At 37.1% G+C, this 27,405-nt stretch overlaps 2 protein-coding genes across 3 annotated transcripts in view; one reads left to right on the top strand and one right to left on the bottom strand.

Annotated features, from left to right (window-relative positions):
- LOC126352433 (eIF-2-alpha kinase GCN2) overlaps window positions 1-9,509 on the bottom strand; it is a 284,800-nt gene extending 275,291 nt beyond the window's left edge. The window contains exon 1 of the mRNA XM_050002687.1: window positions 9,213-9,509. Within this exon, the coding sequence (XP_049858644.1) occupies window positions 9,213-9,260 (48 nt within the window). The 5' untranslated portion in view covers window positions 9,261-9,509. The remainder of the gene's footprint in view (window positions 1-9,212) is intronic.
- Window positions 9,510-9,531: 22 nt separating this feature from the next.
- On the top strand, window positions 9,532-12,461 carry LOC126352449 (nucleolysin TIAR). Of its 2 annotated transcripts, none has more exons than XM_050002689.1 (2): window positions 9,532-9,615; window positions 9,910-12,461. In XM_050002689.1, exon 2 carries the CDS (start codon window positions 10,082-10,084, stop codon window positions 11,291-11,293), a length of 1,212 nt encoding a protein of 403 aa, XP_049858646.1. In that variant the 5' UTR covers window positions 9,532-9,615; window positions 9,910-10,081; the 3' UTR covers window positions 11,294-12,461. The 2 variants fall into 2 exon arrangements, with proteins under 2 accessions (XP_049858646.1, XP_049858645.1); XM_050002688.1 differs by having other exon boundaries at window positions 9,608-9,829.
- Window positions 12,462-27,405: the final 14,944 nt, after the last annotated feature.

Genomic DNA, 27,405 nt, shown 5'->3' with positions numbered 1-27,405 from the left:
CAGAATTCAGAAGCAAAAGCAACAACATACAACCAGGTTGCTATGTTATTGCTGTTTATGATAACAAATGGTACTTAGGATGTGTTGCACAGTGCTGTGAAGCAGAATTTGATGTATTTGTGAACTTCATGGCACCAGCAGGACCAGCAAGATCATTTCATTGTCCACGTTTGGCAGACAGGTGTTGGATTCTTTTCGAACATATTCTTATGACAGTTCCAGTTCCTACCACAGTGCCAGGAAGACAGTACAATTTGCCACTCAATGCACAGTACAGTAGCTAAAGTGTGGAAGACTTCTGTTCAAAGCACAATCAACTGGTTTTTACAAGTTAAGGTGCAGTAAACATTAATGATATGTTGTGTTAATCTGTCTATATGTTGTTGCTTAGTGATTAAACAGTTGTGGGAGAGGATAAGAAGGATATGTTTTTACAAAATTGTGTTGTGGAACAATGGCCACATCACCAAATACGTCTGTCAACTTCCATTGTACACAACTGTATTGCAATAACATGCTGAAATTTTGAGATATATATCATTATGCTCTACTTATGCAGTGTGTGAAATTTGGCTTGGATACCACTTGTCCCTTTTGTGCTACCACACTTAGAAAATCCATGTTTTTCAGGTAATTTTTCAAATTTTTGTATTTTCGTGTGCATGTAACTCAGTTTTTGTGACGGATAGGGGCATGATGAGTTCAGTGTGTGTTTAGGCCACATTAAGCTTAACACAAAAAATTATACCCTTTTTGAGTGAATTATATTTGGCATAGAGGGCACCTACAATATGTACCTTTTAACGTATTACATTTTTTAAATCACATTTTGGAATACTTTATTTTCCCTCAGAAATATGTTGTTGGTGTTTTGATTCATGGAGTGTGTTCTCTAAATGGATGTTACTGGGTTGTAAAAATTTCACTAGACTGTGTGGAATAGTTCCAAAGCTATTAAGATCTAAAGTTGGGTCTGAAGATAGATTGCCAGATGTGGGTTGCAATTTCCAGGTCACGCCACCTCCTTTCACAAGTCATACTTCTGGAACTAATTGGCGGCGGAAACTAATACTTTGTACGCGAGTGTTCCACACATGGTAGAATTAGTGTACTGAATTTCAGTCAAATCTGAGACTATGAGCTGGAGCCCGAGGTTGAACTGACATGGAATGACCATATGTATAATAGTACACTAAAAGGACTGCACACAGGTAAGTCCTCTTGCTGACAGAAGAATGCTAAAACAGAGATTGGTACACAATCTGAGCGAATTACCAGCACTTTGTTGCATCTCTACAGCTGGGAAGACTACATCATAACCAGGTTGTAGGCTTTAATAACTACATCACGCAATCTTCACTTTCCAGCCACAATACCTTCCATCACAACAATGTGATGACATGCAGGGGATAATACAATGTGTCACAGTGGCCCTGTCACAGGCATCCTTTGCCAACTCATCTTGTTGAATCCACAAACGTGCCCTGGTACAAAGGAGAATTACGTCTTCCCTTGCTCTTGAGAGAGAGAGAGAGAGAGAGAGAGAGAGAGAGAGAGAGAGAGAGAGAGAGAGAGAGAGAGAGACCTGGATGCTATGGAATTGTTTCTCTGTTGTGTACATATGCTGGATAGCCTAGATGGCATGTTAGGTACTCGGAGGAGATGAGGAATTCTATGGGATGATATCAGAAGCAACTCAGTATTGCACAATGAGCAATTTTGCAATACTTGTTCACTTTCATAAAATGAAGACCTAAACACGCACTTGAAGTCATATATTTGGCTCACTCCACATCAAGTGACCTTTGGTCACAACATCATCTTCAAATTTTGTTGAAATGTATCTAAGGGGCCTGCATGAACTGGCAAAGTTTCGGCACTATCTGTAACTCTGTGTATGTACTAGAGTCATTTTGACAATGATTACTTTATTTGGAACTGGAAATGTGTGAAAAAATGCAAGACACTGCTCCTGACCTTAAATAGATGGGTTCCTCAAACATGCCATCTTGACAAATTTTTGTATTCAGAAATAACACAAATGAAGATGAAGAAGCAACAGCCATCTCTCTTCGAACTTCCTGAAAAAATTTTCCCATGAACCACCCTCCCCCAAATATTTCAATAAGGAACAGGTAGTGAGGAAACATGATCATTTGTCAGTACCTATCAGAAAGATAATGATGTATGAACTACATTAAAAACACCAAATGTAACAAATTTTGCCTGTCTTAAGATATAGTGAAGCACTGTGATGTTCAAATTAACCTTTGGGTGTGAGTAAAAACATTTTGGGTATTACATCACATCATTATCAAACACTAAAAATTACTGTACTGGCATGACCTAATACCCAAAATGTTTTCATTCAAATTGACACTGCTGATGGAAGAACATGAACTTAATGTTTAGGTTGCTAACAGATTTACTTATGTGATGTCACTGAATAGAGCATTTTACATCTATTAAAAACATGTATTTTTGTTTCTCACCTCTTTTAGCCTTTTCAGGCCACACAGAGCACCTGATGAAGATTGCCAATTACACAATCAAAATTTTGTGTTCAACGTGGATTACCAGCAGAAAACCTAATTTTCCAAGATGACAATTGATTTCTAAAAGGCAGCTCAGCTAACATGTACAGTGAAGTCTGACATAAAACCAGGCCAAAAACTGTGCCCATCACACAGAGAAGATTTTTCCACGAAGAAGACTCCACAGATGTTAATTCCATACCAACCACAATAAGTCCATATTTCTGAAGTTACAAGTACAAACTCACAATCTGTTGGAACATCACCACTGAAATTATGCAAATTGATTCACTAGATACCTATGCTAATTGAAAGATGTGCCAGTTAAAGATGCAGTTATTAAGAAAATTGCATCAGTTGGCAGAGTTGAAGTTAGTGAATCGGAGTAAGCTAGAGCAAGAAAAGAATGTCATAGTCGTTCAGATTACAAGCAGGTGATCAAAGAAATAAATGGATGAAAAAAAGTACAATATATCCAATTGTCAAGACAAAAATTTCATTTTGACCTTAAATCCCCAGAGCTGCTCCATTAAAATGACTTCAGAAGAATTTTAAATTTCAGATAGAATATGAAACCAACAAGTAAGCTATAGAGGGAAAAAGTAATACTCCAAATCCAAAAAGCAAGCCAGAAAAGAACCTTCCAGAACACGGCAAAATATTATAGAACTTTTTGATGATCAAGGACTTATTCCGCATTATTTGTACAGGCAGAAAAGTCTGTGTTTTTCACAATGCACAAATTTTCTGACAGTCAGGCAGACAAGGCACTGAAAATGAGTATGTTTCCAGTGGCTTTTACTCATTCCCTATTCCTGTTGAAATACAGTCTATTAGAGTAACTTTTAACCAGTCAGGGTATCTTGGTACCAGTTACTACTTTTGTTTCAAATGGAGGCTGCTCCACATACTTGTATTATTTTATACTAAAAGTAACAGATTTATTACCTCTATGGTTTCCTGTTGGCGTTTCAGCTGTCTTTCCACCTTTTTACAAACTCTCAGGCTTGTCATTATGTTACAATTGAACTGAGCATCTGGTGGCAGTGTTTTAAGTTGACCAATGCCAGGTTCATACAAATACTCTGACATTTCAAAGTAAACCTGCAATACTGGGAAAAACAGAAGTGTCCGATTCCACCCGTCTGCTTTGACCCAAGACGTCACAAATATGGCCACAAACACAAAAATACATGGAAAAACCAACACACACACACACGTTCCACAAAAAACCTAATGAGACTAATGGGACAAGTGTGGGAAACTGTGGGTTTTTGGGCGGGGACAAAATTAATATAAACAAATTTAGAGACACACCATCATTCCAAACCACACAAAACGACGAAAAAACTGACAACAAAAAACTCCCCAAATTCCACTAAACACAATATCCTCTGTAATCGGACACTTCCCTTGACCTATTTAGCTCAACAGCAGCTCCCAATCCCACAAATTGGAATTTAACACTTCCCTTGACCTATATAGCTCAACAGCAACTCCCAATACCGTAAAACCCACAGCCACAACCACACATTAGAATCAAACACTTCCCTTGACCTATACAGGTCAAGAGAAACTACCGATACCAAATCATAAAACCCAAAACTACAACCACATCCACAATCATCACTACCTCAAAAAACACAATAAACCAACAAAACTGGAATCAAACACTTCATTTGCCCTTTTATCCTTACAACATCTCCACATACAGCCATCCCTGGTCCGAGACGCTGGAACTTTAAGCCAGCCTCATTTCTTCACGATGTACTGAACACTTCAAGACTTAATCAAAAAATCCGAATAGCTGAAGAAATTTTATTAGAGACAACACACTGTCCCCCATTATCGCTGACAACCGAAAACTGTTGACCTTGTCAGTCACATCCATACCTACCAAAGATATAAGAAAAAAGCAATTTACCAAAATTCACACACGACACAAACAGAAAAAACTACGATAACATCAAAAAAACAAAGCTAAAATCATTAACTCACTGAAAAATATTCCGCTGGAAGCACAGTCCCGATACCACACATGTGCAATGCTATCATGCAAATGAACCCCATATGCCATGTAACATGCTACCCATACACACACCACCAGAGAGAATCACCGACCACAACAATATGCAACCTATAAACACAGCACACACGCAAACTAAACCAAAAACGTCACCTAACACACCACCAGAGGGCACCATCGATCACATCAAAACGACACCTACAAACACGCCACTCTCACAAACTTAATTCCGCACCATCCTGATGTCACCCACCACAACAGCCTTATGTCACGAGTCAAAGCAGACAGGTGGGATTGGACGCTTCAGTCGATCCCAATACTGAATCAACAGTTTGTTTTTACTTCTTATTAAAATTAGATTTCCTTCTGGCACGATTTAAATTTACACAATGCTTTTTACGACTGGTCTAAAGTTACCCTCAAGGACAGTTAACTTAAACTAGTATTAAAACTGAAATTGTATTCTAATGAGGCATAGTTATTGTAAATTTTTACTTTCCTAAACATGCAGTGACTATAGATATAAAATGTTACAATGCCTATGGTGATGTGTAACTTACTTTATGCCCAGTATTTTCAAAAAATGGAAAAAGTTGGTACAAAGTTACCTCGATAGATTCCACGGAGAAAATATGTCATAACAAAATTTTTCAACTATTTCCAGAATGTGACATGGACACTGATCCCTTAATCTTCATGTACATTAGTTCTGTATTCTGTACAAACAACTGTGACAGGATGGCAAAATGCAGAATCCTAACCCTATTAGATTAGGTACAACAGTCTGCCAAACAGGAGAATTTTTTTACACATTCCCAGTTCATAAGAAAGTGGACCACATGAAAACTGCTTCAGTGTCTACACCAAGTTACAGATGCAGATAAAACTTTGGACAAGTTCATGTGGATTTCTAAGGTGCAATCTATATAAATTTCAACAAAATTGAAGCTGTCTGAGTCGGTAGTACCTTCAAGATTTTGACAATGGACATGAAACACCCATTCATTAACTACCACATCAAACTTGAAATTGGTATTTGTGATTATTGCTTAGTTTGATTCAAAATTAAATGCATGCTAATTGGTACCTATTACAAGTATTCTCTTTTACTATAATACTATAAATGATGCGATCTTACTCTATAGCTGTGTGCGTTCCTGTGAAACTTCATTACCTGTTAAAACGTATATTCCAAGTAAGGACTTCAATTTATACCCACACCTTTTTGCAGACAAGTCTTCTACCATCTACAATATCCAGGCATCATTCGTCATCTCATGGCATACCGTTACAGCCTCAATTCCCCAAGCTCATCGTAAGCTCTCCTGGGTATCATACTAAACTAACACTCCTGTATGAAAAGACAGATTCATTGGGTAAATGAATTCTGAAATGCTAGTTGAGAAAGACATAAGGAAGAGCACTTATGTACCTTGGAAAATAGGATGGAGATACTGGCAGGACTGGGCTGTGGAGTGAACCAAAACCAAGTTTTTGAGTTTAAATATTTGTAGTGGAGGAGTCTGTGTGTAGTGTATATACCTAAAAAGTACTACACTTGTAAGTATTTCTAAATGGTAACGGCATGTTCCTGAGAAGCTTTACTGATAGTGATGCACTGGTTGACCTACAGCTTTCAGTGCCACTTCCCACAGACAAACTTTCACTTTCAGAATATAACCTAGGCCTTGCACTATGCTACACAACAGCCAGTCACACCCGAGACACACTATTCGCATTTCCTGGATTCACCAATTAGCAAAACTATCACCTTCCAACCTAAGCTACACCTCAGGTTACAATACAGATCACTCTATCACCACAACTTTTGACAAAAAATAATACACTAGATGCAAAAATAATTTTGACACTGTTATGTTCTCTGTTTGTGCATGTATGACATCTGATGCTACAACATCATTACATCCTGGGACAAAGAAGACAACCAATATTGGTAGGACCAGTTGACCAGAGCATCTGTGTCTGCCCTCTAGGTTTGGTGTAAAAGAAATTTCACTGGAGAATATATGTAGTCCTGCACATAACCTCACTGCTTTTCACTGCTCTGTATACAATTTTGCAGCTGACAAAGATTGAAAACTTATCGTTATATGGAAAGCTGCTTACTGTTTAATTTGAAAGAAATGAAACCTGCCATTTCTTGTATCTTGTGGTTCAGTTATTTAACAAATCATGTTAATTATATTCCAAGACGTTATTATGAGCATTTTTAATGTGTTGGTGGGTTCAGCAATTTTCACAATACCATCAGAATGCAGCTTCTTATATTTCGAATAGGCAAACAGGGACTTCACCTGCAAACACTTACTGCTTTTTTGTAACTGCAAAAGTAATCTTTAAAATTGTAAGGATTACAAGAATGTAAAGAAGTATGCTCATTTTGTGTGTTCATATCCAGGTGCCATAGCTCTTTCCTTAACTTGTGACAGCCTGCACTGAAGCTATCATATTTTTTCCATCTTAGCTTCTTTTATTTTGTTTCTTTTGGACTCTTAATTTATTGTGGTATATAATATCCTTACTAACTGCATCTTTAACTGAATTGTGCCAGTTCTTTACTGTTGTAATGGTGCTGTTACTTTGACAGTTTCTTTTAAGTCCTGTCAGATTTCCATACATACTATTTAGTGTATTCTTAGAAAAAAAAATGAGTTATAATTTATTGAAACCTTTGGTTTTAAAGCCTATAAATGGAGTGCATCACTGGCACAATGCCTGCATATTTCTTATGCTATTTTGTAAATGAGTAACGTCTTTTTATTTTTATGACCCTACTACTAACAGATAATTTTAATGTCAGAGAGTCTATGTCTATTATTCTGCTTCACCAGATAGCAGAAGCCTACTGTGCTGTGAATCACAAACAATGTTTTATTTCACAGTTACCATAGCCATGGTGCAGGTTATGGCATGAGACATTTAACAATAATCTTCTTTCCTCCAGAAAACAGAGTATAACAGAATCAGACTAGAATGTGGTATTTGAATCCCCCCCCCCCCCCCCCCCCCACACACACACACCAAAACCTTCATTGTGACAGACTGATTTGTAATGTAGGTTATGTTGGAGGGTAAGAAACATACTCAATAACATACAAGTCTCTTCAGAATTTAGTGTCTTATTATGAACATGTAGTCCACATAAACAATGAAAAATGTTGCGGAATCCACTAATAACTTTCACTGGATGCGTAACAGGATTATGATTTATTTATATATTTATGGAGTATTAACTACCGCCCCATTCTCAGACCACTTCCCATGCTTGAGAAATTTTGTTGTTATTTTCAAATGAAATCTACTGTCTCATCTGAAAACCAGGTAACACCAAACTCATTTTTATGTGTATTCCCATTTTTTAAGCAATAAGTCTTTAAGTGCCTCATTCATGTGAAAGTGTATCAATGCCTCTTCATTAACAACAATTTGAAGAGCACAATGTTAGTTTTCTGTTGGTTGTATTGGAATGGTTCAGTACATAATCTATTGTCCACAACCAACACCAATATGGTTCAGTGTCACACAATTTAAGATAGTAGCAACCACTAAGCTCAGCTCAATAATTATTTTGACAGAACTAAAGCAGGATCTTTGGTTACTGACACTAAGCACATTTACAATATTCTCTACATGTCTCATATAAAAGTGTGGTCTTAAAATCGCGATTCTTGGCATAGTATGTCCAGTAATGATCCACAAATTTTGCAGGTCTGGAACCAAATGCAGTGTTTTGGTACTACAGGATATAACACACAGTATTATTCTTCTGATAATGAACAGTAGACCAATTTTGCAAGTTTTCTTAGGGAGCTCTGTTTTCTCATGCATTTGGGCTTGATGATGTAACTGAATAAAGTAATGCGAGGTTTGAATTTCAGTCTCTTCACACCAAATGTATTTTCTTACCTCTGACAGTATTATGGAAAGTTACAAGTTATTCATAGTATCTGCCACTGGATCTCCGTGTGCAGCATAGGAAGGGTTGAAAGGCTGTGTTAATTTAATTTTTTATTGTTAAAAGTGTTTGGATGCCAAACATTAAGCACCGCATTTGAAAAGTCAGGAACACGTAGTGTGTGGGCCTAAGAGGAATACTGGATGGTGAGATTGTTCACTCAATTTTCAACATGGTAATCAGTTTTTGGACAAAACCCATAATCTTGTATTAAAACAGTTTCGTTGCTACAAGGTTTTGCGAAATTTAAGAAAAACGCTCAGCCCATAAAAATGTCAGTCATGTGCATATTTACCAATAAAGATTGTCAACTTTGGAGAACGACTAAGTACGGAAAGATTCAGCCTATCTGGCTTAACATCAAACAGCACACTTTCAAATGCAACAAACTTTCCAGTATTCTTCCTTGACAAAAGGTAGTTATTTTTAATTCATAAAATATATATCAAACTTGGTCACACCATCCAATTAGTGTCTCAAGATATTTCTTACACGTCGCTACCTAGGCAAAATATGTGCATTTACCTCCTATGAATACACAAGTTTTACCCTAAATTTATCAACAGTACATTAATTACTTGTTTAGCAGTATGAGGTATAATATTAAACTCGGAACCATGATGTATTTCCAATCAATATTCCATTCAGTAGCAAACATATTCCGCGTTATGTTTACCTTTAATGCTTGTATTTCATTTTCTTGGCGTTCTTCCGGCGATTCCATACTACATAGCACAACTCGTAAGCCGCGTACCACACATTGATGACGCTGAGTCTTGATCTACATTTTCAACAAAGCAAAGGTGTCGTTGGTTCTATTTTATTTTCAAGACTTTTTCTGTGTACACATCAGGATCAGTGAAAAGCGAAGCGAAAAATAAAATCGTTCCGCGTAAGGGATATAAAATATATCATCTACAAGTTAACCCCGCACTTTTGAAATTGCCAGAGCTATGTTGATTTTATCTTGCACAGTGCATGTTGATACTTTGACTTTCGAAGATAGTGGAATATCTGCATTTACGTATTAGTACAACCCATGTGAGTTTGTGTGTCTTACAATTATATGCTACCTTAATGTGAGTATTGAACCAGTTATTTAACTATTACGATATTTTTCGTCATCAACAAGTATTTTATATTAAATTTATATGAGTTTTTTGTCGATATATTTTGATACTAACATTGAATCTTGCCAAAGATAGAATATGTCATGAGTAGTCCGCCCTTCATTTTATCTCACTGTAGTGGGGAGGAGTGTTGGAAGGATTGTTGTGTGATATTACAGCGTTTGTAGGTATTTTTTAGGTTGTTGTTAGTTATATCTATTGTTGTGATTGTTCGTTAACTAATACTGTTTGAAACGTTTGTAGGATGGTGCAACATCAAGATAGAAAAATGTCACTTTGAAATAACGCTTCTGAGCGTGGTCGAACATTTGAGCATCGTAATGCGTCTAGCATTTGTACAAGCATATGTGGATTCAGCGGGCTACTAATCAACGAAGTACTTATAGTAATTTACTTACCTGGTGCGAGGAATAATATGTCAAGACCGATGAGTGACGAAAGTCATCCTCGGACCTTGTACGTCGGTAATCTGGACGCTTCCGTGTCAGAAGAACTGCTGTGTACCTTGTTCGCGCATATCGGTCCCGTCAAAGGCTGCAAAATCATTCGTGAGCCCGGAAATGACCCTTACGCATTTCTGGAGTTTACGAATCATCAAGGGGCTGCTACAGCCCTTGCTGCTATGAACAAGAGGCAATTTCTGAACAAGGAAATGAAGGTAAACTGGGCGACATCTCCAGGTAATCAACCTAAACAAGACACTAGTAATCATCATCACATTTTTGTAGGGGATCTGAGTCCTGAAATTGAAACACACACACTTCGGGAAGCTTTCGCGCCATTTGGAGAAATCTCTAATTGCAGGATTGTTAGAGATCCGCAAACTTTAAAATCTAAAGGTTATGCGTTTGTTTCATTTGTGAAAAGAGCAGAAGCAGAAAATGCAATCGCGGCGATGAATGGTCAGTGGTTAGGAAGCCGCAGCATTAGAACAAATTGGTCTACAAGAAAACCTCCACCTCCTAGAAACGAAAGGCCGCGTCATGCGAATAATAAATTGCACACATTTGATGAAGTGTACAACCAGTCAAGTCCAACTAATTGTACAGTCTACTGTGGAGGTTTCAGTAGTGGTATAACAGAAGAACTCATGCAGAAAACTTTCTCACCATTTGGAACGATACAAGATATTAGAGTTTTCAAGGACAAGGGATATGCTTTCATCAGATTCTCAACTAAAGAATCAGCAGCACATGCCATTGAGGCCATTCACAATACAGAAATTAATGGTCAGACAGTTAAGTGTTTCTGGGGAAAGGAAAGTGGTGATCCAAATCATGCTCAGGCTGGAATGGGCCAGCCAGCAGCAGGTGGAGCACAGTATCCATATACTTATGGTCAGCAAATGGGTTATTGGTATCCACAGAGTTACCAAGCAGCTGCACAAATGCAGGGACAGTATCTTCAAGGAATGCAACCGGGTTATCCATATGGTGGTGGGCAGTTTGGCTATAGCCAAGGCTACATGACAGCAGGCAGAATGGGTGTGCAACTACCGACAGCTACTTGGCAGGGAGTTCCAGCTCAGCCACCAGTCCCTCCTCAGCAAATGCCTCAAGGAACTGCTATGCAACAGCCTGGGGCTGGCATGGTGGCATACACAATGCAGCAGTTCCCAACGCAGTGACGTGGAATTTGTATAAACTTGGTAAACTGCTGCTGCACAGAAAAAAAGAGTATCTTGTTTATAAGCAGAGGTCTGCATAATGCTACTCAACCAGCTCTTGCCTTAAGAGAGGGATGGGAACATGGTTTTGCTTCTTTTCCAGTAACAAATGCAAGATCATTTCGTAGTATGTGCAAACTCGTGTTTATAGTTGGTTTTTGCAACAAACTAATGGTGTGTATTATTAAAAGTGGAGAACAATATTGCATCTGACAGGCACCTTACCATTGGCCATGACTCCACTGCAGGACTAAAGCAGACATGTTCTGTTCAGTAGCAACATTCATGGCATATAGTGTTCTGTTTTAAAAAGTAAAAAAAAAAAATCATAAAAGATGTGTTTACTGAAGATAGATGTAAAAAGTGATAAGATTTTGTAGATTTGCTAGATGACAACAGCATTTTGTATGCTCTCATGGAGCCCCCAAGATTTTTCTTTTCTGGATTCAAATGTCACTGGCAGGATGCTGTTTGTAAGTGAAAAATTTTCTACTTTTAAATATGTTTGTGAACTATTTAATTATGTAACATTGAATAGACTGTGCTGTCATTGCATTCCACATAAGATGCTCAGAATTTGTGTGTAAAACTATTGATGGGATGATTTGTAAATTGGAAACAACTATTGTTTACACATCAGACTTCCTGCAAATTGTTTATTTAGTGTAGATTTGGAGTTTTAATTTTGTACTGTGTCCTGCTGGTGTTAACACCATACAACTGATCAGCGTGTTGTATTCTTAGCTTTAAGTTAAACATGTCACATGAGTATGTAATGCTGTTGTTTGAATCCAAGCAGCTAACTTGATTCACTGATTGTTATAATAAAATATTTGGGTCTGGGTGAAAATTGTGTACATATTAACAGATTCAGTAACTGTAAACTCCTGTTATCCTAGTTTGCACCATTCTGGAATTTTTGTTTAAATTTTTTTCAATATGCATATTACATGTCATAAATTTTGAAACTGTTTTGTATATTATTGCCACTGCCAGTATTGCAGTTGTAAACAGTGAAGAATACACTTTATATGTCTAGTGTATGGTGTCATTGTGTAGTTTTCAGCAACAACTTTGTTAAAAAGTTTTAATCAGAACTTGTGAATAGAGCAAAATTTGTTAAAAGTTACTTTTTCCTTGTTTTTTGCTATGTTACATGACAGGTTATATGCATATTCCAAAGGTCAGATCATCATTTCAGTTTATGTTGAATTGTACTGTTTATTTTACATTGGGTTGCACCATGAAGTATCAGGCAGTACAAATAACAGTGTAAGAGAAATGTGAATACATTTGTTTCTGGGAATATATTACCATGTTCATAAAAAAAAATTGTACTGTTTTTATTAAAGGCCTGTCTCTAGAGAAGGTACTACATAGCTGTCCCTCTTTCATTCTGATCTTTATGGTGAATATTCTGCAGAGTGAGACAGAAGGTAATATAAAATTGATTTGTGTTCCAGGTTGATAATGTCTCTTCGGAAAATTTTGAGCTTTATTGAAGTTAACCATAGCAAAACACAGTGGCAAAAGTGTTAAAATAGGTACAGTTATTCAGTTAATGGAAATATTGTAATAAACGTTTAATCTCTCTGGAACATTCTCTGATGTAGAATTTGGGAAGGCCGTTAGTGTAACAGTAGTATACAATCTCTGTTTAATTTTACAAAAAGTTGTATTCTCCTCCAGAAAGAGACCCTAGGAGAGAAGGTGCTGAACTATTTACCACAAGTATTTCCCATACTGATTTGTATGTAACAGTAGTATACAATCTCTATTTAATTTTACAAAAAGTTGTGTTCTCCTCCAGAAAGAGACCCTAGGAGAGAAGGTGCTGAACTATTTACCACAAGTATTTCCCATACTGATTTTTAACATAATTTTTGAACAATAAAGACCGAGATAGGTATGTAGAAGACGTGCTAAAACTTCCTACGATGATGTCCAAAACAAACACTGCCCTTGTCTTCCGAAACATACTGGAGAACGAAAAACCTCGAATTTAAGATTAATTTTTTATCGTGCTACATTGTAAAAGGGTTACTCTACATTTCATAGATGATATGTCGTCATAGCTTATAAAAATTGACAGTCAACTGCATCAGAGAAGAAAAAAGGCCTTTTTTTCCCTCTTGAGTTCATACACAAAATAAAGAGGTGAAGGGATCTTTGATGGTTGTCGTAGCCATAATGTATTCCAGGTTTGCTTGCAAGTGTTTCTATGTTTCCTTGCAACCTCAGATTGGAGTTGGAGGTACCAATAAATTTGCTTGCGGTTAACTGACTTTTAAGAGCATTAGAAAATTTTTTGTGAGATATATGGAACTTGAAAGAATCTTGTGATCAGTGTGAAATGAAGAAAAGTACTTGCTTTGTGTTATATACCTGCTCGAATGAACGAATAATGAATGAGTGAGCTAGAGTGTTGTTGTTGCTTGCAACATACAGTTTCTAAACATAATAAATCATAACATTTACATTTTAGGTAATTTAATTTATATTTTTCATCCACACATTGTTTCACACTATTGGTCTAGATGGATGAGGATGATTAGTAGTAGTAGGCTTTCTCAACTTGTATTGCTTATGAACAGCGCTTTGGTTTCCAGCCTAGTGGCAATGTCAAAATACTTATGATATTTGTTGAAATGTCAAGGATAGCACTTTGCCAACTCGCAACCAAACTGTCACCTTTGAACCTAACCTAGACTTTGGACTGTGCTACAGATAAGTCTGTCAACACGTCAGTTTTAGTATTCACATTTGTTGGCTTCACCATCTCAGAAAAAACTCTCACCTACCAACATAACTTAGGCCTTGGGCTGCCCACGTTTTAAAAACTGAAATCGACACACCACAATCTTATGTCATAGAACAAAGCTGACATTTGGTATCTGTAGGTTCAGTTGATTCTATTTCAGTAGCCACCCTGCTGGAAAACAAAGCCTTCCATATGTGATTAATACTTCCACTTTTAATTCATGCTGTCAAAATGAGTGTGATCTGGATGAGTCATATAACATTTATTTAAAGTTTTGAGTAACGAAGATAGAATTTTAGCATACAGACATTAATCTAATGTTTGATTAATATGTTTTTGCAAACACATTTGGTAGAAAGATAAAGCATAAGCCATATGCACGCAAATTGCACTTACACATAGTGTTAAGCTTCTGATCTTGTATTATGGCAATACCTGAGGTTTGTAATATGCATTGATAGTATAATTAATTTTTTTACTTTATTTTGCAGTTATATCTGACATGCATTAGGGACCACAATATACATGTTCATTAGTTTAGTGGATCTTTCCTAACTGCTAGAAACTACATATCAAGTCAGAGAAATCTGGTGGCTTACGTCATGTAGTAAGACTATTTAAGGCCTGATATGTTCAGATCAGTACTTCAGTTAAAGACTGATGTAATTTTTATTGTGATATTTTTGATGAACGTAACTGAACAATAAGATTAACATGTGATACTTAGTTACAAGCCTTTTGGAAGAATACCTTGAACCACGATGGAGTATATGTGACACACTAGACTATCCATTTTACAGTACGGGGTAATGTATACAGTGTTATGTGCAGTTGTTTCTGCACTTGATTTAAAAGACCTATAACATACCCACCAGGTAATTTAGAGATCAGTACATTTATAGACACTAATCATACAGGAGGTAAAAATCATTCAGGTTATTATAAAGCTATTTCCAGGTTCAACTTAGTCGTGCTGGAAGCTGAATGGGAGTAGGCAAGGGTCCTATTCTGTAAATGATACGTGATACGTCAGTAAAATTTATTAGAATCATTTTGTAACGGTTTGAAAGTAAAAACATAAAAATTGGCTGCCTTCAAACTGAAGCAAAATGCCAGAAAAAAAGAGAAGAATCTTTGATAGAGCTGTACAGAACTCTGCCAGCCATATTGCACTGTGGAAGAACCTTTTGAATTTGTTGAATGTTATTACGTAGATTATACTGTTTCTTACACACAACCTTTAAATGTAGTGGCCTTTGGCTTATAAATTGGGAGGATCTGCAATCAACTAATTCAGCATGAATGCACTTGTTATGTTCGTTCAATCTTGTAGTTCACACAATTAAATCTCATGTTCTTTCCTTGAGTATAACATTAATTTTAGTGCTGGAATGTATGTGCAAATCTTCATAATGATGAAACTTTTTCTCTCACTTTAATTTTGTTTTGTCATGTTTAACGTCTAATTTATAGATCAGTGAAATTTGCACTTACTAAGTGTAGTGGTCTTCATATAAAATAGATTGTACATTTAATAAAGGAGGATTCTGTTGAATTTGTATCTCATCTAATGTGCCACTCAGAACGAGAAAAAAATAAAATTTCTGATAACTCAATTCCATTTATTTGAACACAATCTTGTCATATATTGCCTGTTGGCTTTTGTGTCAATCTTCAGCAGATGCTTTTCAATTATTTTTCTGACTTCCCTAGCACAAGTGGCTGGCATTGACAAATGTTCTTCCTCATTGTTGATAGTAGACTAGCGTAGAGCCCACAACCAGAGATTATATGTACCTATCTGAAGGTTATTTACTTGTTATTACTGCTGTGGTTCACCCATTGTTACCTGCAACTGCTGTTTTGTCCAGAATTGGAATCCAGGATCTGTTTATCTCGAGGCTTTCTTCATGTATGTTAAAGCTGTTGTCATGTTTTTGAATTTTTATGGCTTCCTTGAACAAATGGTCATGTAGCTCTTCTCCACAGTGGGAACCTGCATGTACTCAAATTGTATTACATAGTTGTCCCACATGCTTTGCCAACTTCTCTGCATGTCTGTGCCTGCAGTACCATTTATATTCAACAATTGCTGAATCGTATAGTCATTCCAAAATAGGCTTTTCCACATTCACACAGTATGCAGTGGGCCACTTTGCTAATAAGATGCACCCTTCGATCTAGGTAGCTTTGTAAATAGTCTTTGCCATGTTTGCACAATATTCGGCAGGCATCGGAACAATCTCCATGTCAGCATTAAATTTACTATGAAGGTAGAGAAGGATCAATAACTGCTCTTTCTAGATGTGCTTATTATGAGGAATGGTGACAACATGGGCTACAAGATGTATCAAATACACAAACAAGTGGGCCAGTACTTGCACTTACTTTCAAATTGCTTGAGCCAGTAAAGAGGAATGGATGCAAGAAATATTTGAGCCGCACTACCTTGGATGCGAGGTGCAACACCTGGAGTGCGTTCTGAGGAGTGATGGGTTCTCCACCAGCTGCATAAGAACTGTTAACAAAACCTAACATCCACAGAAGTGACACACTGGAAGAAGAAATGTTAGATATAGATTTCCTAACATACTTTCCCAGGGTGATGGGTAGACTGCTTCTTGCCAAAATAAAATAGCTTATTGTATCTTTCATTTTCCCTGAATTCAATATTTTTGTGTTGCTGTAGTAGAATCAGCAAAAGAAGATCTCTGACAACTGGCAGTGCTTTTGCAAGCTTTCAGCTGTGATGTGCAAATGGCTGCAGGCAGAACAGTTGTCTGTAGAATTGTGACAACATTTTGTTACTGTAGAGATGTATAAAAATTTTGTTCCGTGATTGGCTGTAGTAGATGTGCAAAGTAGCCTGGCCAAGCTCACTGCTGCTTTCTTATCACATATGTGTTATTTCCAGCAACTATACTTATAAATGCCTCTGTTTATGGTCTTTCGTACTTGGTTGATTTTGAAGTAGACAATTAACATAATGTCCCATGCTTGAAATAATGCTCTTGATAAATATTAATCTACATACTTAAAACTTATTTTAACAGCTTTGATTCCCACAAGAAATTTTGCTCTGTATTGCGAGAACATTCCATTGGTACCATAGCAGTTAAGCTACTCACAGTGAGTACTTCAAGCAAGCATTTTCTGTTTCCATTGTAATACTTTGCAAATTTATGAAATTAAAAAAAAAAGTTTTCTAAACATGAACAGTAAAAAATTGTACTTGTGACAAAAATCTTTCTCATTGTTTGTTAATATGTTACTCTGAAATAGAAAGTTCTATGTAAATTGGTTGAAATATTGAATCTTATTTTATAATTTTTTTCTGTTACAATGGATCCTAATGCAGAAAAAGATTTTATTTAGATTGCCACTAGCCATAGAAACATGCTTACTTTGCATTAATTCAAAGCAGAGTTTACCTAGGTGAAGCTGTATGTTACACAATAATGAGATAAGTGGATAGTATTGTGGCATTTGTTTTTATGATCTTTCATTATTTCTGCTTATTATTTCTTGATAGTGATATATAGTACATACTTTCACTTAAGCAGAAGCTGTAATTCTCCAAATAGTTTACACTATGAAGACTGTGTCACTTTAATGTGTCTCTTCTTGTTTATATTTTACAATTCTAATGCCCATTGGAGAGTCATCCATCAAATTACTGTTTTGTGTACATAATTCCTTCCCTCTTTTTTTTTTCGTTCTGTCACACTTTCACATCACAGTGGTTTCTTTATCTTTTGCTGGTCTATCTGGGTAATGTTGTTCCTCCCTTGCTACAGTAGAATACTGCTACAGATAAAGTGTTGCAATAATACAGAAAGGAAGTGTAAGGCAGCACATCATTTATGGATATTTCATTTGACTTTAAGAACATAAATACCACCAAATCACAATACTAAACCTTTACATCTAGTTGTGTTGCTGATGGAATACTCTCTGGAGTTCTGCTGTTCACTAATACTGAATTCTGGGTAACACTGATTTTTAAGTTAATGTTATCCAAAGGACACACAACATGTAATGAACAATATGTTAGAAATTGTTGATTCAAATAATCATATGCTCAAGTCGTGTGCATAAGAAAGGAGATCCTGGTTAAGCATGTTGACAAAGGAAAAATTGTGATAGTAATGCTACAGGATTGTGTTTAATGAAAAAAATTTTGGTAAATGGTGATTGGTTCCTGCTGGCATAGTAATTTACAAAAGCACCCAGGGACAGGGTGATGACATGTGTGATAGGCAGTTACATACACAGTTCAGAGTATACGAAAAGTCAGTTTGTAATCTGTTTTTCATTATTTCTAAAATTGTTGTGGAATTTATTGCCAGGAAATATTCAAATGTTTCAAATTACATAATTCATTGACAACGGTTGTAGTGCGGGTGCACAGCAGTTGATACATTATTATGTAAATCTATTAATTAGTACAGGATAATGGGACTGGAGCATTGGGCAGTGTAAATGAATTGTCTTGTTTTATCTCGGTTATTGTTGTTACATTACTTCTTTAGTTGAATGGGTCGCTGTCAGCTGCATGCCACATAATCCAAGGTTAGTTCCTATAATGAGCCATGGCTGCTTTTCTGTACCATCATTGCTATCTTTCTAACAGGTTTGCTGCTGATGAGTCCTTTGATTATGATCTTCAGTTTAACTACTCAACAAAGCTGTAATTTTTTAGAGTGGTTTGTAGAACAAGATGATAAACAACACACATACTAGTTCAGACCTCACATGTAGTGTCTTTCCATGTACCAGAATTTGTGACACATACATAGACACCTGCTTCAATTTACAATTGGGGTGCTTAAGAGATTGGGATTCTATTTAGCAATGTGGTGTAAATCCTTGTCTGGTCATATCAGTTCAGGTTTCCTGTGATTTCCCTAAATTACCAAAGGCAAATGCTTGGATAGTTCCTTTGAAAATGACAAATACACTTTCTTACCTTGATATGTCCAGTCACGGATTACCCCATCTCTGAAGGTCCCCTCTTTTTTTACAGTCTTCCCTCCATGTAAAATCCTTTCCATGATTAAGATCAGCTATTTTACTAGAAATTGATTATCCAACACACACAGTTTTGTGGTCATAATGTACTGTTCCCTCTCCCTTCCTTTTTCTTTTTTGCCCTTTGTAAAAAAAATTTTGTTTTGTGTGGCAGATCATTAAAATTTCTACACAAACGGGAGTTTCCATGAAATGGTAGCTGTACTTTGTTTGATTTTTTTTTTTTTCTGGTATTCGTGATTATTGCTGACAAACCTTAGCTACTTGTTGCCTCTATGCATAGACATTTATTCCGTGAAGTGTGTAGCAGAGGGTGTTTCCTGTTGCACCACATGTGCTATCGGATGAAAGATAACACCCCTATATAATGTGGAATTGACCACTAGGTATCATGAAAAGCAGACCCACCACTATAAAAAAAGGCAGCAGGAAGTATTGTGTTGTCAACAGAGAAGCAGTAACAGCAGAATGTATCAGTTAGGAGAGCTAAGTAACTTCAAACGGGCTCTCACTGAATGTCACATGAGTAACAAATCCTCCAGGGACATTTCAACCCTTCTAAACCTCCCCAAGTTGATTATTAGTGATGTGATTATGAAATGGAAACAAGAAGGTACAACCAAAGCTACACCAACACCTGGCAGATCTCGTACACTGACATACAGGAACAGTCAAGCATTGGGTAGAGTGGTTGTAAAAAATCCCATGAAATCAGTGGAAGGAATCACTAGCGAGTTGCAAAGTGGTTCCAGCGATCCAGGTAGCACAGTGTGTAGGGAGTCAAAAAGTTGGGAACAGTTGTTGAGCAGCTCCTCCAAACTGCACATTTCTGTAATCAGTGCTAAGTGACACTACTAAAGAGCTATGCCACTGGTTGGAGGATGACTGGAAGCAAGTGTATTGGAATGATGAATCTCACTATAATATGTGGCAATCGTATGTTTGGTGAAAGCATGGAGAAAGTTACCTGTCATCATGTGTAATGCCAGCAGTGAAGTACAGAGATAGTGGTGTATGATTAGGGAAGTCTCGTTATTGCTCTTAAGAAAACACTAAATGTGTACTGCATACAGTTGAGAAAGAGTTAGGAGATGATGATTGATTGTATGAGCATGAGAATGCATCCTGTCATAAAGAAGCATCTGTGAGTTAGTGATTATGGGCAACAACATGCCTGAAACAGACCTCTGGTCTTGGCTCTTGAGGGAGAATGGGCTGCCCATTCTTCCACAGGCATTCAGGCACCTCGTTAAAATTATCCCCCATAAAGTTCAAGCCATCACACAGGTGAAGGGTTGACACCTCATCTTAGTGTCCACTAATAGGTGTCCATACTCTTTGTGTACTGTCATTGTATCAGCACTGTCTCTAATCCTAAGGGATAGGTTAAAAGGGATTTGAAAATGATTCTGTCCTGAGAGGCGGTCGTTGAATTTTTCTAAGCATTTTGTCCTTATATGTATAATGTGTTTTCTAGAATGTCTGACAGTGTGAATTTTTCAACATTTCTTTTACAATCTCTCAACACTAAAACAAGCTTGCGACCCCACTGCCCTTGGGTATGCATTCTATGTTATCTGCAATGTTCCCTGCACACTTCATTAGCATATGCAAAGTACACCTATGTGATTAAACAAGATGAGTTTACATACCTACATAATTAAAGCAAACATACCCTTTGAAGTAGGAAGTAAAACTAAAAAATAATCACGGGTGATATTCATATACCAATGGTTTTACTTTCACACTGAAAATTAAAAATCTGAAGTAAAAACAGGATCTTCAAAGTTTAGAGAAAATGTACTCTGATTAATAGTCAGCAAAGTAAACATCAGAACACTCACTCCACTTGGATGCTATACAGGTTGTTCCAGGAGGAATGGTCAAATTTCAGGTATAAGACAGGAATGATCTTTGGAAGCAAAAATGTCTAGTAAACTTGGACTCTAAAATGCAGACCTTAAGACCTACATGCACTTGTTCTTTATAAGAGATGTTTAACAGTAGCAAAGATAAAAAAGTGCTCTTAGCTCTTAATGTATAGATCCCATGTTTACTAGACTTTTTTTTCTTTAAATTGTTGTTACTGTCTTACCCCTGAATATTGGTCATTCCTCTGGTCACCCAGTATAAAACAGTCTGTCTACATGAACTTCAAATGTGATCAAGGTATGGACTTATTGAATTATCCTCATGACTTCTATCTTCTGATGTTGACTGGTAAATTGAAGTCATACAAAATATATCAAGGAGATTAATGTGGGAAACTTCCTAGAACAATCTCAGGTTGGCTGGTACAGGTGACTCTTTCAGTACCTAAGACTGGACCAAGATAATCCTTGTCTCCCCAGTTTGACACACTATTGTAGAGGCATGTCAATTGCACAACTAAATTTATAGTTCTATGTTTGCATATTGCACAGTGCTACATCCCATGATGTTCAAGAAGATCCCAGTTTCAGTAGTGGAGATTTTTCAACCCTGAAATTTTACACAGCTTTTCTCTCTGTTAGTAGAGAAAATAATATCTTCTTTTTTTCAGTTGGTAAATTTTGGTCAATAGATGAGGAGACCATATTCTCAAGAGTCTACTACAATTGATCTGCAGTTGCAAAACTAAATGTTGTGTTAGTAAGAAGTGACAAGTTTCATTGATCCAGATGAATGCTACACTACTGCCTACTATTCGTGATTGAGCTGTGCAGTAGGAAAGAGGGTGGTTGGGGGGGGGGGGGGGGTCATATGGTGACTGGGGACAGATGTTGGGCACGAATATAGCAGCCACGTTTATTTTGTGTTGGGAATATCTGTCATATCCATACGGCAACATGCTCCAATGTTCCCTTTATGCAGCTCGTAAGGGCTGTACATGGAGAAGACAGAGAATAGATTGGGTGCTCTATATTGGCCACCTTCTGTGTATCTCCACATCCCTGTTAACTGCAAGACAACATCAAAGACAAGATATCGTTTCCTGGGAACAACCTGACAACCGTAATCCCAAGTAATGTAGTGATTGCTAAAGGCACAAAATTTGACATCATACTCAGCAGCGTTGCGTCTTTCGTTCAGTACAGTTATGTGTAAACGTGTGTATGAACTCTGTAATGAATAAAAAGCTGTAACCCTATTCCAGAAGGCAAGTGAAGTTCAACTCCTCCCTCCCCATATTGACATTAGTGGTTAAATAACACAGCTGCATTTAAGTTAGTTGGCACTGCCTTTCCGCATGTTTTGTGGACTGTCACATTAGGGAGATGGCAGACATGCCATAACTGATCTATGTTGTTACAAAAAGTGAATATTCCCAAGAGCAGCTGCTGCATCTTGTAGGTTGTTGAAGGCAACATTGTAATCTCACTTGTTGCATACATTCATTCCTTTGTCACCTAGTAAAGCAGTACCACATTACACATTGTCTGCTACGTCAAGAGCTTTGTCACAGGACATTCTGCTTTGTCAGTTAAAAATGTATTAGCTACTAAACAAAAATTATCATCTAAATTTTAGCACCAGTGAATACCAAGGTTTCATACAGCCTTTGTTTCAGTAGATGAAATGGTTTGTTTACTGAGGTGTCATGCATTGTCACTGGCTGGGTGCAGCTGATTAAGTGCGCCACTTCCCTGCTCCCCATTACTACTGCTTATGTCCTTCCTACCATTCCCCTCAGCTTGCAGTCAGTGCTGCCACCACTTCTTGCCATTAGCCTAGCAGCTGGCAATGAGATGCAGGAAAGCATGAGGAGTGGTTTGTTTCTATCTGATTCTCAGAGACTGTAGATGCAGTGGCTGGAGGCGGCAGTTGTGTGCCTAAACGTGGTTTTTTTTTTTTTTTTTTTTTTTTGCGTGCTTACGTGTGCGTGCTCTCATTTTCTGACAAAACCTGTGGCTGAAAATTTTTTGTGGTGAGAGTGTGATTGTCTTTTCTACTTTCCTGTCTTTGGCTCAGCAATCATCTTTACAGTGAGTTTCTACCTATCCTCATTATTATTGATTCTCATAGTATTTGAGCAAGTTATCTGTTGCATGGATTGTTCACTGTGGTGTCATTTCAACAACATATCATCTGTGGCTCGTGAATGTCTGGCCACATGAATGGATTTCCATGATGGACCGAAACCGCAGGCTGTTTCTGTGGGTATCTATAATGGATCAGGCCTGCCCATCTGAAGTCATTCGGTTCCCACTAACGTAGTTTCACTGCCCGTCAAATCTAGTCTCACCGATCTGCCCACAGGCCAGTTTGATTTATGTGTAGTGTAATGCAGCAGATTTTCATGGTTTATCCGTGGGCCCAGGGCTGCAGTGCTTAGCAGGCCAGAGGCCATGGGCAGTGGATTTCAGGAATTGCGACTGTCTCACTGCAAGTATGTTGTACAGTGTGGTGTTTTATAAATATTTTATTTGTTCAAGTACATTTTGCCACTTCAAAAATAGTTTATATGTTAGAAAATGTGGGTGATAAGAAGAAGAAAATTGTGTCCGTCACTGGTAGTGTCTACGCTAGTACTCATATATTTTTCGAAAAAAAAAATCACAAAATACATCTAAAATAATAGATATAACAGTGGGTAATAACTGACAATAACAAATATAGTAAAACCAACATTTTATTGGTGGTCAACTACAGTGTTGGTTGTCACAATTCTTCCCTGCCTTGTACACCTCTTTCAAGAGGCCAACTTTTCTGAGGTTATTTCTGAAATCAGTGAAGGCATTTTAAGTCTACCCAGTGACTCCAAGGAAATGCGTATTTTGGTTACCAAATGTGTTTCGTTTTGTTGAAATAAAATAACATCAGTAGTCTTAATGAAACACATATATCCTTTCACTTGCTTTCTCCATCTAAAAACAGTTCATTACAAAAGATATTGATGTTAGTACTTAAGATTTGCTCACTTCAGGAAACACCATCTGCTTGCAAGGTTTTTTTTTTTAGATATTTCCTTGTTTGCACTATTGTTTCTTGTACTGTAGATGCAAAGACAGATCTCCAACTTATGTCTTAACTTACCCTTGAGATCTCAAGATTTGTCAGGGAAAAGCTAAAACTTGCCTGGAAAGCAGGAAATATCAGGGAATTTCATTTGGGGAAACTTGTGACAACCCTGATTGTTTTCTGGCACCCTCTTATTAAGTAATCACCAATGTGATGTTTTTTACTGTTAATTAAAAAACATTTTATTATCATGTTTAATTCATTGCAAAATAACCCCCTCCACCCAACCATCTGCCCCTACCAACAATTTGTATATCTATATGTTGGTTTGTCTCACAATGGGGTATTATCTGTTTCATCTGTCCATCTTAGTTCAAATAGCAAACATTAAGCAAGAAAATTATGAATATACCTATAAGCTATTTCTTACTTTATGGCAATTTTTAACAGTAATTAAAAACAATTCCAATAACTAAATTAACTTATTTTATTTAGCAGTTGTATAGGTGCTGTATATTCACTTCCTTTGCCATCTGGGATAATACAGCCTCGTGTGTTCCATACTTCAAGGCATTATTGCAGAATTTGTTATTCATAAGGTTTTTCATCTTAAAATGACAAGTTGAATTCAGGTGCGAACATTGTTTCTCATGATGGCACTTATATATAAAACATTCTCGGTATTCTTGCCGCATCAGTTTAACCGCGATAGCGGATACCATCTGAGCTGTGCATGGAAACGAGTGCTTGATGTTCCTTCCAAGGTTTATGTTCCAACAGAAGTGGTGGTGCCACTAGCACACACAGTGACACTGTCTGCGACAGCAATACGTAATCACCAACCAGTTAGAAGCTGTCCACGGGCTATAAAGAGGCTACCACAGCAACTGTGAAGACAGTCAGCTCCTGACAATGACGATGGAGGTAATTGTCAAAAGCTTGAGATTGCATCCAGAACTGACGCGGCAAGAATACTGAGAATGTTTTATATATAAGTTGAATTCAAGTTTTATCTTACAACAGTGTTCAAGAAATATCTAATATTCTGGCAAGTTACTCTGTATATTATACAGTAAGAACCACATACAATCCTGTGAAACTCATAAATTCACCTTTCAGAATACCAAAATTATTACTCAGTTTCAATGTCTTCTGAGAATGGTGCTGACTGTGGAAAGCAGTCTTGGATGTCCCTTCACAAAACAGTCACAAGACATAATACATTAGCATTTCAGACTAAAAAAAAAAGTTATTGTAACTGTATTTAAGTTTTAAAAAGCTTGAGCATTTTCAAAAATAGCAACTTTGCTTCTTTTGTATCGTCAACTGCTCTAAACAATTCTTCCAAATAGTTCTTTGCAGAACCATTCTCACTATAATAATTTTTATGGTAATGCATATTTTCATTCATTCCACATCCTTGAGGATCCTACTGCAACATGAAATGTACAGAACATGATGCATAAATGAATTGATTTCCATATGCCCTTGTTATGTGTATCAGCTTACTTCTGAGAGCAGTTCTCAGCTCATTATGAATACCATATGGAAAAAGCAATTAAAGCACATTTAATTCATGTTACACAAAGTGAAAATAATTCTTAGTAGCAGCTGATTTAGTCTTGTAATCAAATATTAGACAAATTATGTACATTTGATTAAATTTTCTTAAACTATCACTGTCAGCTATACTACATAAGTATCTGGTACAGTAACAATGGATTGGCAAACCAGGAAATCATGGCATAAAGATTCCTGGCATGAAGAGCTTTTCAAGAAATGTCTGCATTAATATTTTATCATCATCGGGCCTCCCGGCCAATGATGCCAAATACTCATTTCCATCATCGTCATCATAAGCATCATCAGTATGGTGCGGCAGTTGCAGGCATGGTACTGTGTCAACTCCCAGTCTTGTGCTTTCCTCTCTAGTTCCACATAATTAACACGTTTCTCCCTGGTACAGTCCATTTGTTGGTCTCCTTCTTCTTCCTACTTTCTCTTTTTTTCCTTTTTTCTCTCTTCAATTCCTTGATGGGGTAAGTGCTTGTGTCTCAGTATGTAGTCTATCCAATTTCTCTTTCTTTTATTTATGATGTCTAAGAAGTGGATTATCCCCCCCCCCCTCCCCCGCCACTCTCCCTAACTTCCCTCATCACCCCTTCATTCACCACTATGTCTTCGCAACTCACACCCTCTAGTGTCCTCCACATGGTCAGACTCAAAATCCCAATGAGTCATTGAATAATCTTACATGGACTCGCTTATCAAAAAAATGTTTTTGTTGGAATGATAACACTAAAGTTGGGGGTCAGTGATGCTGTTATTGCTTTTAATGGTGGCAACATTGGTAGGGTGAAAGTGCTACAACATATGGGAATTAATCCTGGAGCAAACTGCATCAGAGAACTTGAACGGATGGAAAAGGTTTGCATTGATAAAGCAGAGTATGCAGCACATTCGGCCACTAAGGAGTCCAGAAAGAAGAAAAGAGGAAAAAACATGGAAAAAGATGAAGAGGATGATAGACAGTATGGTGCATGGTTCTTCTGAGTGACCAAAAATTGAAAATTTACATTTTCTGTCGCATTTTTCCCCAAATCTTAGAAACCACTTCGAGTAAAGTATTCAAATTTTCACGGATTAATAACATACATATCCTGAGCCTACTGAACTAAAAGAACATAATGTTACGTATGATTAAAATTATTTAGGATAATGTACAAAAAAGTACACAAAATTTTAGCCGTGTAATTAAAAAATTGTATTTCCAAAAGCAGTAGCTAAAACACAATTATTTTATTTCAGTAGACTCAGAACATACAGTTTAATGTCTTGTAAAAGTTTCATGTCAATGGCTACAGTGTTTCCTGAAATACAGGGAAGCCAAGCCACTAAATTTAACATTGTCAGGATAGGGCGTTCCAAATCCCCTTAACTACCATTTAGGTCATGCCCTGACTAGAAGAATCAGTTATCTCCACAGTCTACCTCTCTGCCACATCCCCACATTACTTCATTCGTTCTGTGTGTGTCCAGTTTGTTTTTGCCCATGTAACTTGTAAACTTTTCATATTTGCTCCACTTTTGAAATCTCAGAACATTCCATGTTCCAGCTGTTATGCTTCCCTCCTTTTACTCCATTTCTTCTTACTGCCGACCTCTTCATTCGCAGTATGTAGTGTTGATATATCATCCCCCCCCCCCCTTTTCCCTGGAGATTTGGTCTGATAATGGGGAAATTTTAACTCAGGACTCTTTTATACAAAGATCTGTTTGTTTAAAAAAATAGTAGGGTGGTAGCTTCCGATTTCTTTCACACAAGCAGAAAGTGTGTCAA

The sequence above is a fragment of the Schistocerca gregaria genome, chromosome 1 (genome assembly GCF_023897955.1).
Source record: "Schistocerca gregaria isolate iqSchGreg1 chromosome 1, iqSchGreg1.2, whole genome shotgun sequence".
Lineage (NCBI taxonomy): Eukaryota > Metazoa > Arthropoda > Insecta > Orthoptera > Acrididae > Schistocerca > Schistocerca gregaria.
This window is presented reverse-complemented; position numbering and strand designations above follow the sequence as displayed.